The 16,773-nt window shown below is 30.6% G+C and overlaps 1 protein-coding gene across 3 annotated transcripts in view; it reads left to right on the top strand.

Annotated features, from left to right (window-relative positions):
- The first annotated feature begins 1,824 nt into the window (after positions 1–1,824).
- Positions 1,825–16,773, top strand: part of LOC113376793 (nuclear factor 1 X-type) — a 49,790-nt gene continuing 34,841 nt past the window's right edge. The window contains exons 1-3 of one of the 3 annotated variants that reach the window (XM_026616852.1): positions 1,825–2,165; positions 8,641–8,796; positions 9,493–9,684. In XM_026616852.1, the coding sequence (XP_026472637.1) occupies positions 8,755–8,796; positions 9,493–9,684 (234 nt within the window). In that variant the 5' untranslated portion in view covers positions 1,825–2,165; positions 8,641–8,754. The remainder of the gene's footprint in view (positions 2,166–8,640; positions 8,797–9,492; positions 9,685–16,773) is intronic. The other 2 variants (XM_026616850.1, XM_026616853.1) reach the window with 2 other exon arrangements.

The following is a 16,773-nucleotide window of genomic DNA, read 5'->3' as shown; positions in this document are numbered from 1 at the left end:
AATATCATCTAAACCCCCAATAAAAAAACCAATACAGACAAGAGCATCTGATGTTCCAATGAAACCACCAAGAAATTCTCGTCTTGTTAGTACCGGATCGGAGGGCATGGTGCGGTCATATAGTGCTGAATTAGGGTCAGCTTTCGAAAAAGAAAGTACTGATAAAGATAGTACGGAAAATAAACAAAACTATTTAGTTGATGAAGAAACTTACTCCACCGATTCATCAATAGTCGATGAAGAAATTAAGAGGCGCAAAAACAAAATTCATTTTCCTTTTAGTAAAAAATCTAAATCTAAACAATTATAACATATACGTCTTTAATGATTTGTCATGAATCTCAAAAACTGTATATAATTTATTATTATTATTTTTTTTTAAATGACTTAACTTGGTATTTTTACTTAACAAGGCTCATAATTGATGGGTTTGTTTGATTTTTAATCAGATATTTTATTGTATATAATGTAATTTAGTATAAAATTGAGTTTATGTTCGTGATCTTCACCTGTCATTCCCTTATATATATTTTAGACATTTTATTTTAGGAAATTTGCCTGAAACATATTAAATTATCAAGGGAGCCAGTGGTTATAATCTGATATTATTTATAAGTATTATGTACATTTTATTATGTGAGATATGTAACTTGTTGATAAAAGATTATTTATCTTTGTTACTTTGTGCCTAGATCTGAAATATGCGAGAGTTTACACGATCATGTTTTTAAATCAGTGATTCACATAGAGCAGGATAGTTCCTATTTTATGTATAATATAAAAACTTATTAAAGCAAAATAATGGTATTTCATTTCATATTTAGGGGTGCAATCTTATTTGGCGACCGAGAATGATTAATCCTGATCAGTGGTGAATGAGACATACTGATTGATCCTCAGCTTTAATAATTTTTGAAATCACACAAGGAATTATTGAACATTTCTTATTGTGATTGTGGGTTGATCTAGTTCAGGAGAATTTAAAAAGTTGAGTTGATTACATTCAGTTATTTCTTCATCCATAAAAATGTTTCAGTTTCGAATAGTCAATTGGAAGCTGTTGTAAGCAGTAAGTGTTTTTTATGATTATTTTTTACTATACGTATATTTTAAATTTGTTTAATATTTAATTTTCTTTGTGTATCATGTATATTGTCATGATTGAATCATGTTATTGATAATCCATTCCTTTGTGGTGTTATTAACATAAATACTGATGTTATAAAAAAAATATTTCGGGCGTTGTAATACTTGAAGGATCGTTATTTTTACATTACCTGTTATGCAATTTTTATGTCATCTCTTTTATTTATAGCTTTTTCGGTATTCCTTTATTCGTATATCGAGCGGTGGTTCGGAGCCCGAGTGCATGCTTTGGCGGCAACCTGCATGCACCTGGTTTCCGTTCGTTTCGGCGCGTGGCGCTGCGTCTGTTCCATTTTTGAATTCTGCGTCGATTGAAGCACGGGAGTCGCGCGTTTCATGAACCTCGTGCGCCGTACGTCGCACTGCATATAAATATAGTTCAGTGCCTCAGCGATCGTCGCGGCGTCCCTATCCCGCTGGCCATTTCAGTATTTTGCAATCAATCCTCGTGAAATGTTATTTTTGTACATATGTGATACTTTAGTATGTGTTTGAATTGTATGGTTATATTTGAAATAATTTATGTTAATTCAACAGTGATTTTGCAAAATTATTTTCTTGTGTTTAAAGTAACATCTATTCTGTGTTGATGAAAGTACAAATATATAATAAAAAGTTTTTTTAATTCTGCAAGCAAATTAAATTTATCACACAGTTTATGAGTTTATTTTGATCAGTTCATTGTTTATGATCAAAACATATTCGAAGTTTTGCGAACATTAATAGTTGTCCATACACTGTGAAGTACTATGTTCGTGTTCTGCACATTCGGCGGATCCAGGATTCTGAGCAAGATTCGGATATTGTGAGAGTCGAGGTCCAGAGCCAGATGCCCGAAGACATAGCAGAAAGGGTGAGGTGTTCCAAAGGGCTCTCTGGCAGACGCATGTCGGAGGCATGTTCATTCCCGACAATCTGAGAAGCTGTATGGTCGAACCGGATGTCTCGTCTTATCTTCAAACTCCATCGTCCGGACAGGTGCTATAGTGCTACCACTGCAGCAATTACAATTACAATATGTAATTAACAAAAATACCATTAACCATGTTGTTGTGTACCATGCTTTATGTCCTGTTACAACATCGCGGTCTTCGCTGATTATATTTTCAAAATTCTCCTTATATTTTGATGCAATAGTTTTTTCAAGTTAATTTTCTAATATCTTTTTCTTGGCCGTACTACTCACATTATATTTTGATACGAGTTATATTTACCTCGTTGTCGATAGTAAGGGGATATTTTGAGAGATCTGCATCAAAAGCGGAAGTTGCGAGTCTGGACATATAGCATGATTCGTGTTGTGTGTAAATACATGTATTGGTCAATGTATTCCCAGTTGAATTGATGGTCTTTTGAATTGATCTAATTGTTTTCCTTTGTTAATTTTAAAGATTTGTTGTTCTTTTACTGTTTGTTTTCATTGTTAATATGTTACTGTTACTGTTTTTAACTTTTTAGAAATTCGTTAATTTGTCACGATCTGTTGCATAAATCAAAAAGAACTTATTGGAGGCTAAAACATACATGAATATTAGTTATGCAATTGGCGGGATATGCGATTTGAATATGTAGTATGCACTCGGGTGCAATGCGGACGGTCGATACGAGAGTTGTTTATGTAGGAATACGTGTCTTCGATCTTGATGAAGAAATGATCCGATGTGGTTATTAAGTACGTCAGGTACTTTAGGTATTTGTGAGAGCGCGTCAACAAAGAACTTACTCGAAATCTTATTTCGACGCCTCGTTTAGAGTTTGTACACAGACAATATAGATGATGTAGCCTAAAAATAAACACGCGGTCCGTGCTGCAGCGAGTACGAATCGCTGGTAGCAGCGTTCCTTGATCATCGTGTCTGTGTGCTCATCTTTACTCTAAGTACGTGTGCTTGGTTGCGACGCCGCACTGCTGATGTTATTCGACGTCGAAATAGGACGACGGGAGAAGATCAACTGCACGGCAGAAGATCTATCTAGTCTCTGCCGACAGCCCGGTAGCACTCCCGACGTGTATAAATATAAGACAGCCGCATAACCAACCGAGGAGCTCCTAGCTCGCGACGCAACGCAGAAGCGAAGCATAAACAAATCGCGAAATTCTCGTTCTTTTGGTATTTGAACAGGATTGTATTTAATTTTGATGACACAACATTTGTGCTATACATGTACGCATATTGTCATTTCAATAGCTTATGATATTATTTTGCTTAAAATTTGTTAAACAATTAAATGTACCAAGTTTTATGAAGAAGCCTTTCCCATAAGTATTCCTCAGTAAACATATTTTTCTTAATAACTCATAATGCAGTAATTACTTCTAATCTTGAGTACTAAATTTGCCTAGCAGTTTTTTTTGTTTATAATCTGTTTCCTATTTTGATTTAGAATTATAAACGTGATATTTTAGGCACTAGTAATTTATATTGCGATAGACAAAATTAATTTTGATCAACTGCTAAATACTATAAATTTGCATAATAACTATTAAATACCCTACTGCTTTATTAATACACAAATAAGCACTTTATATGCAATACGATATTTTAAAGTTTTTATCGGAGTTTTACCATGCCTAGCATATGAGTTATAATAATTTGTTAAACAGAGTAAGAAAACATCATTCTAAAACGCTAAAAATTGAAATATTTTTCAATACTAATATTCCACTTCGTTTTGCGTAAAACTTTCTGAATATTATAGTTGCAAGGTATCTTAATTGATAGATAATCAGTACATTTCAAAGTGCTTCTCTGTTTTGTGGCATATCTGCATACGGCGCACCGGTCAGTACTTGAGGATGCACGGGGCGTCCGCATGATCCCACATGCATTTGTAATTCTGTAACGTTGCCGATCCGCGCGATGAAATGGCCATTAAAGAGAGCGGACAGATACCCCGTTGCATGATGATGGATCCTTATGCAAAATTCTTCCTACATCGTTACCACTAGAAATGCGATTCGCAGTCGATACTGCCGATTCGAAAAAATCGCTTTTTAATTAAAAATAGTGGAAATTTGAAAGTGAATGATAGACTTGGTTCTACATGGTTAATAACATTAAGTTAAATAGAATGGAGAATTAATTTAAAACTTGTCGCAATATTCTCTAAGGCATGTAGGTAATTTGAATTCGACGCTTTCCCATATTCTCATCTGCACACACTTACACTCGTGTATATAAATTGTGTATATATGCACACACACACACACACACACACACACATATATATATATATATATATATATATATATATATATATATATATTGTACATATATGCACGTATTTTTGTAAATGTTGACTCTAATATGTATTGTTGACGATAATTTGTTACATACGAAATTATAATTAATAAGTAAATTGATTTGAATTATTATATTCCGGCAAATATTTTTATAAATAAATTTAAAGTGTATGAATAATAAATAAACTATGTGTCTAATAAAGTGCATGGGCAAAACTGCACCGATAAAAATTAATTGAAATAGGTACAACTTTTATGTATATTCAATATCAATTGTTCGATTTTGAGCTAGACCTCTAATTTTTTTTTATTAACGATTTTTATAAGAGATTACATTTTATCTATACTTTTTGACCCTATAAATTAATTCATTTTTTCATACTTCGATACTTTGATTCTTTTAAGATATACGTGAACTTAAAATCGTGAACTTAACATCACCATAAACTTTTATTTGCTGATCGTAACGTGATGCATAAAGATGTTGTATTTGTATATAAAGTTCATTTCACAATGTTGCACATAGAAACGTATTTAACATAGTCATGAATGAAGAACTTTCTACAGTAAGGTGATAAAAATAAAATAAGATTTAAATTAATTTTTTGTGCACATATAATATTAAGGTGATTTGGCGGATGTTTAATATTTTTGTCTACAACAATCTGCGTATATTCCATTTTTTGTTTGTGATTATCATTTTTTGCGGAATCGTGTTGTTGGTTCATTCACGGTAGTAATTTTTTGAAATAGCAGTATAACTCTATAAAATCTTTTTACAGCGTAACTCTATAAAATCTTTTTATTTTACTGCGTCAGTAACTGTACTTTATGCACTATTACTATTATTAATATTATTCATATACTTTATAATTGTATGAATTAGTAGCACATACTCAAAAATATTGTAAACAAACAACATATATTCAGAATGTATAAATATGTTTGTTCCACGGTTTTTGATTGACATAGAAAGTTATTCAATTCATAGTTTTTTGTCATTTTGGTCCAGTTTTCTTTGTTTTGCAGGAAATTTTTAAAATCGTTTAACTTCAATTTCAATTTGAAATAATCAATTTGATTTTTTATCAGTATGATATTTCTAGTTCAAAATTTTAATAGAGAAAAAATAATGATTTCCTGAACGTAGATGTCGTTAAATATCATATATTTGCATAATTAATATTTTATTGTCATTTATGCTATATGTACTTGAACAAACATTTAAAACAACAGTATTTTAACAAATTGTCATTTTGATCTATCTACATTTCTTTGTTACGTCGAAATATAGTTTTGATCTTAAATATTTGGTGATTCCGCGAAACAACTTTACTAAAGCGTTAAACGTTACTAAAACTTCAACCAAATTAAATACATAAATACTTTAAAATTTGGTGATTAGGATATCGCTCTAAATATTTTTGTGAATATAAGGAAACATAAGGCAATATTATGTTAGTCATAATTTCAAATTTGATTCATCTTTTAAACTCGAATTTACTACAAAGAAATAATTATTAATTGTAGCTCCGTACAATGCGATTCTGTATTCACACACTTCCTTTGACGCGTCCTTGTGCTGCTACACGCGATGTTCAAGGCCTGCGCCCACTTTTAAGATGCTGATTTTCTATTAGAGAAAATTTATTTAATCATGAAAGCTCACGGAAATTTTTAACGACATTTTTTTCCAAAAGAATAAATTTTCAGAAATGTGTAATTCTTCGGACAAATCTAAAATCAAAGGGAAACTTTACCTCACAAAATCAAATTTTTAGACATTTTTATAAATATATAAAGAAATATATATATATATGTGCGTATATGCGTATATATACATAAATGTCTATATACATAATACATATCATTACATATGTATATGAATATGTTTCGAATAACCCGATATTATGCAGCAGTGAGCCTCTTGCACATATAAATAAAAATATACTTCAAATTGAAAACAGCCCATTTGGGCATTGCGGTGTAAAATAACAATGGAAAATCTATCATACTTTATTTTCGTGATAAGAGTAAGAGTTCGCGGAGTTCATGATAAGAGTTCGGCCATTGGACAGAGCACCCTTATTATTATTATTATTATTATGTTCGCAAATTTAATATATGAATCCTTGGTGTGATATCTGAAATATTTAAGTGTTGTGCGGATTAAATATCTATTGATTAGAGTTTATTGGGCATGCCTTCAGTGTACTACCAAATAAAAAAAAATTACTTTTAGAACATTCTCTGTAATATTCTGTCGGTTCGTTTCCCAAATTAGACATAAAGATAGTTCGAAAACACTAATAGTTTAATATGTTGAAAATATTATAACAAACTTGAAAGTATAAGTATATAAGTAACGCACATGAAATAAAACATATTTATATAGTAATTTTTGAATAGTCATATTATTGTTTACGGACTGGATGCCCAAGAACTTCAAACAATAAGTATATGTATATATTGTTTGTATATTTCGTACTTGGCGATAAATTAAAAAAAACGCAATCACAAAATAATATCAATTGTAGGTACCGTAGGATGTTAGTTCCTGTAGACGCGCTCTGATATTTTCCTTGCTAATCGATGTTTAAATTTTAATGTGATATTATAATTTTATTCGAAGGATCATAATTCACAATTTATTAATCATGGAATATTTTCTCATACACACTTCATGCCTGTGCATTCACCATGCATTATAACTGGTTAAATCACACGTTGAGCATTAGAATCGATATGGCTGCTTATTTTATATTTTTTATCTGTAGTAGCTTTGTACGTACTTTTCTCATTTTTAGTTAATATTGTAGGTATATATAGTATAACAGTTATAGTAAATAATTTAAAATATTTACATCTAAGTTACTTAATATTATTTTTCCGCATATTTTTGGATATCAAAATGGTTATGAAAATTCGTAAAGGCAATTTTACAGTTGTTGTATATTATTCTGACAAAAATGCATATCGCATTTAGTTAAATAAGTCTTATGTCTATAATTATCATCATGATAATGAAAGTTTTCTGAATTAATATTATTGTTAGCAGATTATGGCGAATATGTATTCATAATAGAAAATTTAATATATTTTTTCTTACATTTACAGTTTTGCAATTTAATCTGCCTTAGTGCTTATATTTGTATTGCACACTTTTATAAATATTTTTATTTTGGATGTTAACGCTTTAAAATATGTATTATTTACAATTTATTTTACAGCTTTTGTAATGTTTTGTAAATAGCATTTTTATATTATAAAAATAGAAAATGGTGCAAACTACTAAAACCGCTAAGAATTATTCTACTGCACATCGTGTGATCTAAGCAAAATTTATATTAAAATTGTTTATTCTATAATCGATCACAAATTACCGATTGATCTGACACACATATCAACATGTTTATGCACTCAGTTTGTATATTATATTGAATTATTTTGCAAATAATAATAATATTATGAATGCTTTCAGCATTTTCAAAATAATATATTTAAAATTTAATTACATTTAAAATATCATATGCAAAATGATTCAATTAATATTTGCATTAACTATTAGTATAACTTTCTGTAGGTATAACTGTTTTTTAATCTGTGACTATTTTGCAAATATATTTGTCGTATTATATGCTTGGGTAATTTGTTCTGAGATTATTATAGTTATGCAATAATTATATTATAAACAGATGAGAAAAGTCACAAGTTTACAAAATTCTTAAAATAGTTTTTGCCGAAGGACATATTACCCATCTTATATATTCTATATTAATGTTCGGTGTTGAATGGTAAATCTGCGAATGCTTCAATGACATTTTGCACTTGCTTAACGCGCTAATTTTGTTTTTAACTTCAAAGACCGAGAATTTGCGATTTCAAAATATATGGACAGTTTTGAAAACCATAATTTGAAAGGTCGCTTGATTCGAAATTGATACTTTTTTTGAATTTGAAAATTGAATTTTATATTATGCCTCTCGATTAATATCGTGACCTATAAAAGTGAAAATATTGTAGATAATGCTGATAATTGCATTTTGTTACTTCTATTAAACTCTTTTTAAGGGGGAGCCGTGTTATTATTTTGAAATGAGTTAGTTGTTCTAATAAATTTTATTTTTAAATTAGTTGATTTGTATAATGAACATAGTGAAATTTCGATATTGAAGCATCGCGGATAATTTTGATGTGATTGTTTGGATCAATGTTTTATTTATGTGTGTTCTATCTATTTTATGGATCAGGATGAATTTCATCCGTTTATCGAAGCTCTTCTACCTTTTGTCAAATCGTTCTCCTACACTTGGTTTAATCTGCAAGCTGCGAAGCGAAAACATTATAAAAAGCACGAGAAGCGAATGTCATTAGAGGAAGAACGACATTGTAAAGATGAACTGCAGGTTAGTGTGTCCATTACGTAACTAGAATTGCTTATGAGTTTATGTTGGATGTGTTTGGCATAGTTACGTAGCTTACTTAGATAACTCCATGATACTTCATAAAGTAGTACGACCCACAAATATGTGAAACGCTCGATGCGAATATTTGAAACAGAGCGAACGAAAACTACAAGGCGTCTCCACCGCAAACATACAATAATTATTATAACATACACTTAATGCTGCATCAAAACTTACTTTAGACATTTTTAGTAGCAACTTTTAAGAAGTATAATTTGGTCTTAGTTGTTTAAAATGGAAGGTTTTAATTATGTTTTCGTTATTGTTTTTTTTTTTTTTTTTATAAAAACACTTTATAGAGACATTTTTGTTTAGTAATTACGAATGTGTATCGCAAAATAATAATCTTTGCGAGATTTTATTTTTTTATTCAAACTTTTTTTTGTTGAAACTTAAAAACAGTAATTCATTATTTGGTATAGAAAATAACATGAGTGTTTTGATCAGTTTCATCAGTTTGCAAATGCGTTTATAATTCGTCGACTCGGTCTAGCATCTATGCAATGTTTGCTATTGGCTGCTGTGGCTTTTGGGTCGATTCTCTAACCACATGTCCAAATGAAGTTTGCAAATACTTCATGAACATAAAATAATTCTGGAATATTTTCAAATCGTTGGGTATTGATAACTTTTCAGAACGAGAAAGCAGAAGTAAAGCAGAAATGGGCTTCACGGCTTCTGGGAAAGTTGCGTAAAGACATTACTCAGGAATGCAGAGAGGATTTCGTACTTAGTATCACCGGAAAACGACCCGCGATGTGCGTGTTGTCAAATCCTGATCAGAAGGGAAAGATGAGGCGCATAGACTGTCTTCGCCAAGCCGATAAGGTTAGTCGATTTTTACGTATTATATATATATATATATATATATATATATATACAAGTTGACGTTTGATTTATTTCTGCAATTAGAGTTCCAAGAATAGATTACGTAGTACTAGTGTTAATAAAAGTGCATTCGTGGGTATGATTGTGAGAAAGAAAACGATTATAAACGAAATTATATGATAAATTCTATTACTGGCGGTGATCACGTAGTTTATTTCGTAGATTTTTTTGTTATTATTTCCGAAAGGATTCAAACTTCTGAGTTCCATAAGCTGTTGTAATGATTTGACTTAACTAACTACGTCGGTTTTTTAGATGGTAAACCTAAAAGTTGTTCTACCTAAGTTGTGATGACTTTGTTTGTTGACGCAATGCCGGGTAAGGACTCTTTTACTTGAAAACAGATTTTTATCTATATTTTTTCATGTGAAAACTGATGTAACTACTGCGTGACATCAGGCTGCCCAATGAGGGTATTGAACCTGGGACCTCTGGTTTAAATCCCATAGTTCAGTTCACTAACTAACGTGGGAGTCCTAATTAGTAGATAGTAATTGATTTATCCCATCACCGTAAGAAGTGAATAGAACAACTTCTTATTATGAGACATATATTTGCACTCAATACTAAATAGACATGTTATTACTTTCGTCCCCTTTTCTAGATTCCATGCTTATAATAATTTACAGCTAATTGTGTGAGCGAACCCCGAGAGTTTTCGGGTCGGTTACATAAGTAGGCAGGTCAAATCTTGATCATTGATCGTAATTATATTTTTGACAAATATATTAAAACAAATATTTTTTATAAATAGTCTTGTACGTTTATAATTTTTAACGTCATTTGTAAATTATTTATATTATTCCTATTTTATCAAAACGCAGTCAGTAAATAATATATCTTTGAACAGGGTTTTATAAGCAAATGTACTAAAAAAGCATCCAATCAATATTATGATAAGCTTGTCCATAAATTTCATGCAGTTAACTTGCTGTCTCTACAAATCATTCGTGGTTTTTTGTTTTGTTCGATCGCGCTTCGGCCTTGACCTCTGATCGATTTTCGTATCTGTTGTGATAAATTTTGTGATTGATGTGGATTTAGTCCAATTATATCTAAATTTTATAAATATCGCGGTGCCAATTGGCACGTATCCGCACGTCATATTCGCTTCACACATATTCTTTCCTGTTAATTGTAAATAAAGCAGATGTGTCATTAAATTCCAAATAATATTTGAAAACTTGATAGAAAATTTAATGAAATACACGTAATGGGAAAATACAATTTATCCTTATTTTGGTTCTTACAATAAATCACATATTATTTTTGGTGTTGCTTTTTTGTACATATTTTTTCTGTGTTATATCTAATATTTTTGAGTAAAGCACAATATGATTAACATTGTATTAATAATATTCTATTTGCTTTGAATAGTTAATTATTTACAGCTGGAATAGTATCTTTAATGTAATGTAACCGACTAAGAGATAAATTCCGTTAAATTAATATTTAACGGAAAATTCAATTAAAATATTATACATGTTGCTAGGGTATCATTTTATATATTGTTGTATCTATTTTCGGTAATTGCGTACTTAATGTTTATATTTAAACTTTGATTACAAAGCGAGAACATCACGAAGAGACAAGCGCTTTGCAGAGCTTGTGCTCAACTCATATGTGTAAACTTATACAGGAGTAAGTAAATGCTTACACATTCATATAAATGGAAATACATATTCTGCTCACTAATATATACATATTTCTTAAGTTTTTTCTATTTTGGACGTTGAAATACGTTATTTTAATTAATTGATCTTAACAAAAAAATATATATCTATTTTAAATTGTACGTTCGAGAACAAAATGTAAGACGTTACATCTTTGTATAGCAAATAGAAACATTATAATTAACATATTTTTATAAGTTAATAATTTTAACCATACGTTAAATTTTGTTTTTAATATTAAGCTAACTTTACTTTTTGTTCATTAATCAGACGTATTTTGTCGTTTATGTATGTATGTATGTATGTATGTATGTATGTATGTATGTTTATTCTATATGTATATAAGTTTAGCCCGAACTGTATTTCGGATTTGCAAAAACATTATAGAGCAAAGTTTGCCATCATACTTTGTATGAAGAAACACCATAAATAAATTTAAGTAAGTTTAAAATTTCGGCCGGACAAAAACAAATGCTGCATTGTATAAAACATGCGCTCGTTTAAATATATATATATATATATATATATATATATACATATATATATATATATATATATATATAAACACATACACTTATATTTCCACAACAAACGATCAAAATTTCTTTTTGTTTGATTTACCTCCAATATTTGCCAAAATATAGTAAACAGTTTGTTTGAGTTCATATAATCAGCTGATATCTCTATCGATGCCAGGAAATTTCTGAATTGCGCAAATTTCGTTAGTAATATATTGCATAGACGGCGAACTAGTGTTGCTTCGGTGCTTATTGCTTATAGTACACGAATTTTATTACTTTAGATAGCTCACATATTTATATTCTAAATATTATAAATGCTTTTATTGAAGCTGCAAAAAATCAGTTTTTTTTTTAGTTTTCTTTAGTACAGACAATCAGAGTCACAAAATTGTTCTATGAGTCTATGCGCTAATTAACATCACATAACTAAGTTTTAGTTTGAAATTGAACTAGGGGCGTAGGATCTAGTTGGGATATAGTAAGTTTCAGGTTAGAACCTGTCTTAAATCTAGGTGGCATCTATTTAAATCCTAGTTAAAAATTATAGCCATCATCAGCTATAAATGATTCAATATTTGTGCATTTGACTTGTAACTAGGAATTGTTGAAAAGTGATAGATAAATATTGATGACATATAAAGATTTCTTTTAATTGAATGATTTTTTTTTTTATTTTGTGAGAAATTTTTGCTTTGCGTGAGGGACCCCAAGAAAGTTTTGATACGAGGCCCCGTCAGGGCATGTTATAATTCAGGTTTCAAAATGCGTGATCGATACGTTAGAATATAAGAGGATCCGGTGAGGTGGTTTTCTTGAGGAGGGTGTACGAAGAGTAATAGTGAAATAATTACTGATAATGAATGCATATTATATGAAGTATTAATTACTTCATACAGTATAAATATATTTAAGTAACTGAGCTTAAAAGGGTACTGGGGTAGCAATGCTTGTTTTAATTGTTTAAGGGGTTACACTACTGTAGCATCCAAACAAAACGTATATGTTAGCCATTTCTTTTCGGGTGGAAGGAAAAGTAATAAAATCATAATATTAAAGGTAGTTATTTATTGTACTTAAAAGTAACAAAATAAAATATATTTGCAAAAATAAAATTAAAAACGGCGGTACCGCAGTCATTTCGGCGTTAAAATCGATATCAATTTTAATTTTTTTCACTCGATTTTTCTACAGTATTTTTAAAATAACATTTTGAAGTGCCCATCAAGCGGATTTCAAACATATCGATTTTTGTTTGTTTGGCATTTTACTCAAAATCGTTAAATTTCAACGAAAAACTAGTGGGGTGCATGGCAGTTCTCTCAAGAATTGCCATTTTTTGCATATTTAGCTCTGTATCTCCGAAACTGCTAGACCTGCCTTTGTCGAAAACTAATCACCCCTTCTCCCCGTCATCACGCATTGAATGTTTTTTGGATCATTCAAATCGGATGATCCGATCTCTCAAAAACTCGATTTCTATTTCCTGCAGCCTTTGCTCCGTATATTCGAAACGGCTGGACCTGCCTTTGCCAAAAACTAATCAGCACATCTCCTTATCAATTGGAATCGAATGTCAGCCGCAATATACTAAATCCTTATATGTGTTGACTCTGCCCTGATCATTTATTGGTTAGAAATGCTTTTACAGTTTATTTATACTTATAAATATAGTTATATTATAAATGCTTTATAATAGCATATGTTAGTATATTTAAGAAGATACATGTTGTCATTTTGCTTTATAATATTTTTTGTTAATGTATTTGAGCGGTGTCATAATTACATGTAAAAGAAGAAAGTTTTAGGTTTCTCATATTCTAAAAGGTCCAAAATATATTTTAAACCTAAAAAATTTTTTTGGTTTTTCGAAAAATCTACAGTGGTGTAAGCTCTTAATATGTTTCTGGGATGTCCCACTCGAGGATTTCTTTTATTAATTACGGTATATTTTATGGATACCAATTATAATATATTTTGTCCTGGTCTTTTGATTTTGCGGACGATGTACCATAGTGCACGTTGTGTTCTAAGGCACCGACGCAATCACGCCTGTTGTTAAATTTAGACACAGGGACTGCGTCATTTGTTTCGAGTTGTTCAACGTCTCGCGATGCGCGCGTGTTCAACGCCATCGCCGCTAAACGCCTCAATAAGAGCCGCTGCATCGAGTGCATGTCACTGACGCTGCTAGGCAATTAGCTAAATATTGATTTCCCGTTTTTATAAACTTAAATATCAGTGTCAACGTGTATATTAAACCCATAAGGGGGCGTTCATTAATCACGTGAGGTTTTTAGGGGGAGGGGGGGTTTGACAAAAAATCACGAAATATCACGTGGGGGAGGGAGGGGTATAGTAAGATATCACGTGTATTTATTTTTTAACTATTTTTTTTAAAAAAGTTCAAACATTTAAAAAAAGATTCAAAAAATTTACAGTTTTTTCACGTAACTAAAAATACACGTGATGTTTAGTGGGGGAGGGGGGGTTAATTTTGAATATCACCAAATATCACCAAGGGGGAGGGGGGGTCCAAAAATCCTTAAGAACTCGCTCACGTGATTAATGGACGCCCCTTAAAGTACATGGGTATGCCTTATCTAGATTAAGTTCCTTGTTTGTTATCTAGTTCTTTTTGTCAATTTTATTTCAATAGATTTTTTGGAAGTGACATAAAATATTAATTTTATCACGTACTTGAGCAATAAAATTCTGCATGATGATCTGAATGTGCTATATATTAAAGACTTAATAAAAACAAGATGCACTAATCATCATCACAAATTAGAAAATCACCCCAATTCACTCGTTGCTCTGCTGCTCCTTACACCAGAATTAAGAAACCTTAAAAAATATAGTTTATTAACTTGATTCAATAAATTGCATCTTATAGTAATTACCCACTGTGGTAACTACTAAAATTTTGCATGATGATCTGAAGGTGCTATACATTAGACTTAATAAAGACAAGATGCACTAATCATCATCACAAATTAGAAAATCACCCAAATTCACTCGTAACTCTGCTGCTCCTTACACCAGAATTAAGAAAACTTAAAAAATTATGACCTATTAACTTGATTCAATAAATTGCATTTAATAGTAATTATCCACTGGGGTAACTACTATCTATGATTATTAGGGTGGTCCTTAACATGGACTTTTCGAATTTTATTGCTCTCAGGGGCTTAAATGCTTCCAAATTGATAAAAAAAAATCTCTTAAAGTTTTAGCTCTTAATATTAACTTTTAGATAGTGCGCAATTCAATCAAAGCTTCGTATGGAAATAGCATGGGAAAAAAAATCGAAAGTTTAAAAAAAAATTTAGGTAGAACTTAGCGACAAATGAATTAGAAGTGATAATTCGTGTCATCTCTTCTATTGAAAATTCGACGCTCTGCATAACAGGTTTCTTATAATTTGTTTTATAGAGCGTCGAATTTTGAATAAAACTCATTCATTTGTTCGCCAAGTTAAATCTAAAAAACATTTTTTAAATTTTTCCATGCTATTTGCATTCAAAACTGTGATTGAATTGCACAGTATCTGAAAGACAACATTAAGAGCTAAAACTTATAGCGGAATTTTTTTATCAATTTGCACGCATTTAAGACTCTGGGAGCAAGGAAATTCGAAAATGTCCATATTAAGGATCACCCTAATGATTATATTCAATTAATGTTCAAGATCAAAATAACTCAGAATGAAATTAATGTTCTGATTGTGATTAATAAAAGAAAAAAAACTTTAGTACGCGTTTAGGCAACCATAGAGTAAAAAATTGGATGAAACTATGTAAAATGAGCTTTTATATTTCTTTCAAGAGTTTGTAGTCCTATTTCGCCGAAGTCTTCCTGTAATTAATGTGATTCATTCAATATGCAACAATAATGTGTATTTTTAATGTTTTTGGAACCTTCTTTAGACCAGTAGGGCGTTGCAACTATATTAGTCAAATTATTATCAATAGTTATCTATGTGAATAGAATCAGAAAAAAAATCGAACTGTACATGTACTTCACTTTGAGATAATTTATTTTCAATACTTATTGTGTATCTTGAATATATCCGGTGCAATTCTTTCTTTCCGGACTGGCACCTCTTGTGAATTTGATACATGCAGCAGTAATTATTTATGTATCCAGGACCGGTGCTAGGGTTATCAGCGCCCGCATGTCATTTTGCTCCAGTGCCTCCTCCCCTTCTATTTTTTTATTTTTAACTGTTTTTACAATTTGTCATTGAAATTATATGATAAAGTACGTAATTTTTTTAAACTACGGTTTTTTAAGTATTCCATAGATTATATATATAAAAAAATTATAATAATGCATTATGATAATATATTATATATTACACATATTGTATCCGAATCTTGTAATGACGCCCCCTCGACGATGCGCTCGCATTTTTCGCATGCATTGCATTCAGGGTAGCGCCGGCCCTGTATGTAGCTATGCATTTACTCAAAAAGAATTAATTTGTCTACTTTTATTGTAAAAATACATAATTAATGATTCATTGATCTATTATATAAATTATTATCTTCCGCGTAAGTTTATTTGAATCAACCAATAAACTGCTGGCTTTAAATTAAACGCAATTCAAAATTTAAACATTTAACTTCTAATTATTTTCTTCCTAACTATGATTTTTTTATAGCAATCATATTGAAACAATCTCTAAAATCTATTAGTGATGAGAACCACTATGCAACAGAAATAAATTTGCGCGCTCTAATTAAACGTGGATAATGGCAAATTATCACATAAAATATATTTTTAGAAATTTATCACTCTTATATGCATCAGCACTTTATATTACCATTTTGGCC

This window comes from Ctenocephalides felis, unplaced genomic scaffold (assembly GCF_003426905.1).
Source record: "Ctenocephalides felis isolate EL2017-DRISC unplaced genomic scaffold, ASM342690v1 CF-g0.4_SCAFFOLD_01886, whole genome shotgun sequence".
Classification (NCBI taxonomy): Eukaryota; Metazoa; Arthropoda; class Insecta; order Siphonaptera; family Pulicidae; genus Ctenocephalides; species Ctenocephalides felis.
Note: the sequence above shows the minus strand (reverse complement) of the source record. Positions and strands in the feature narration are given on the sequence as shown.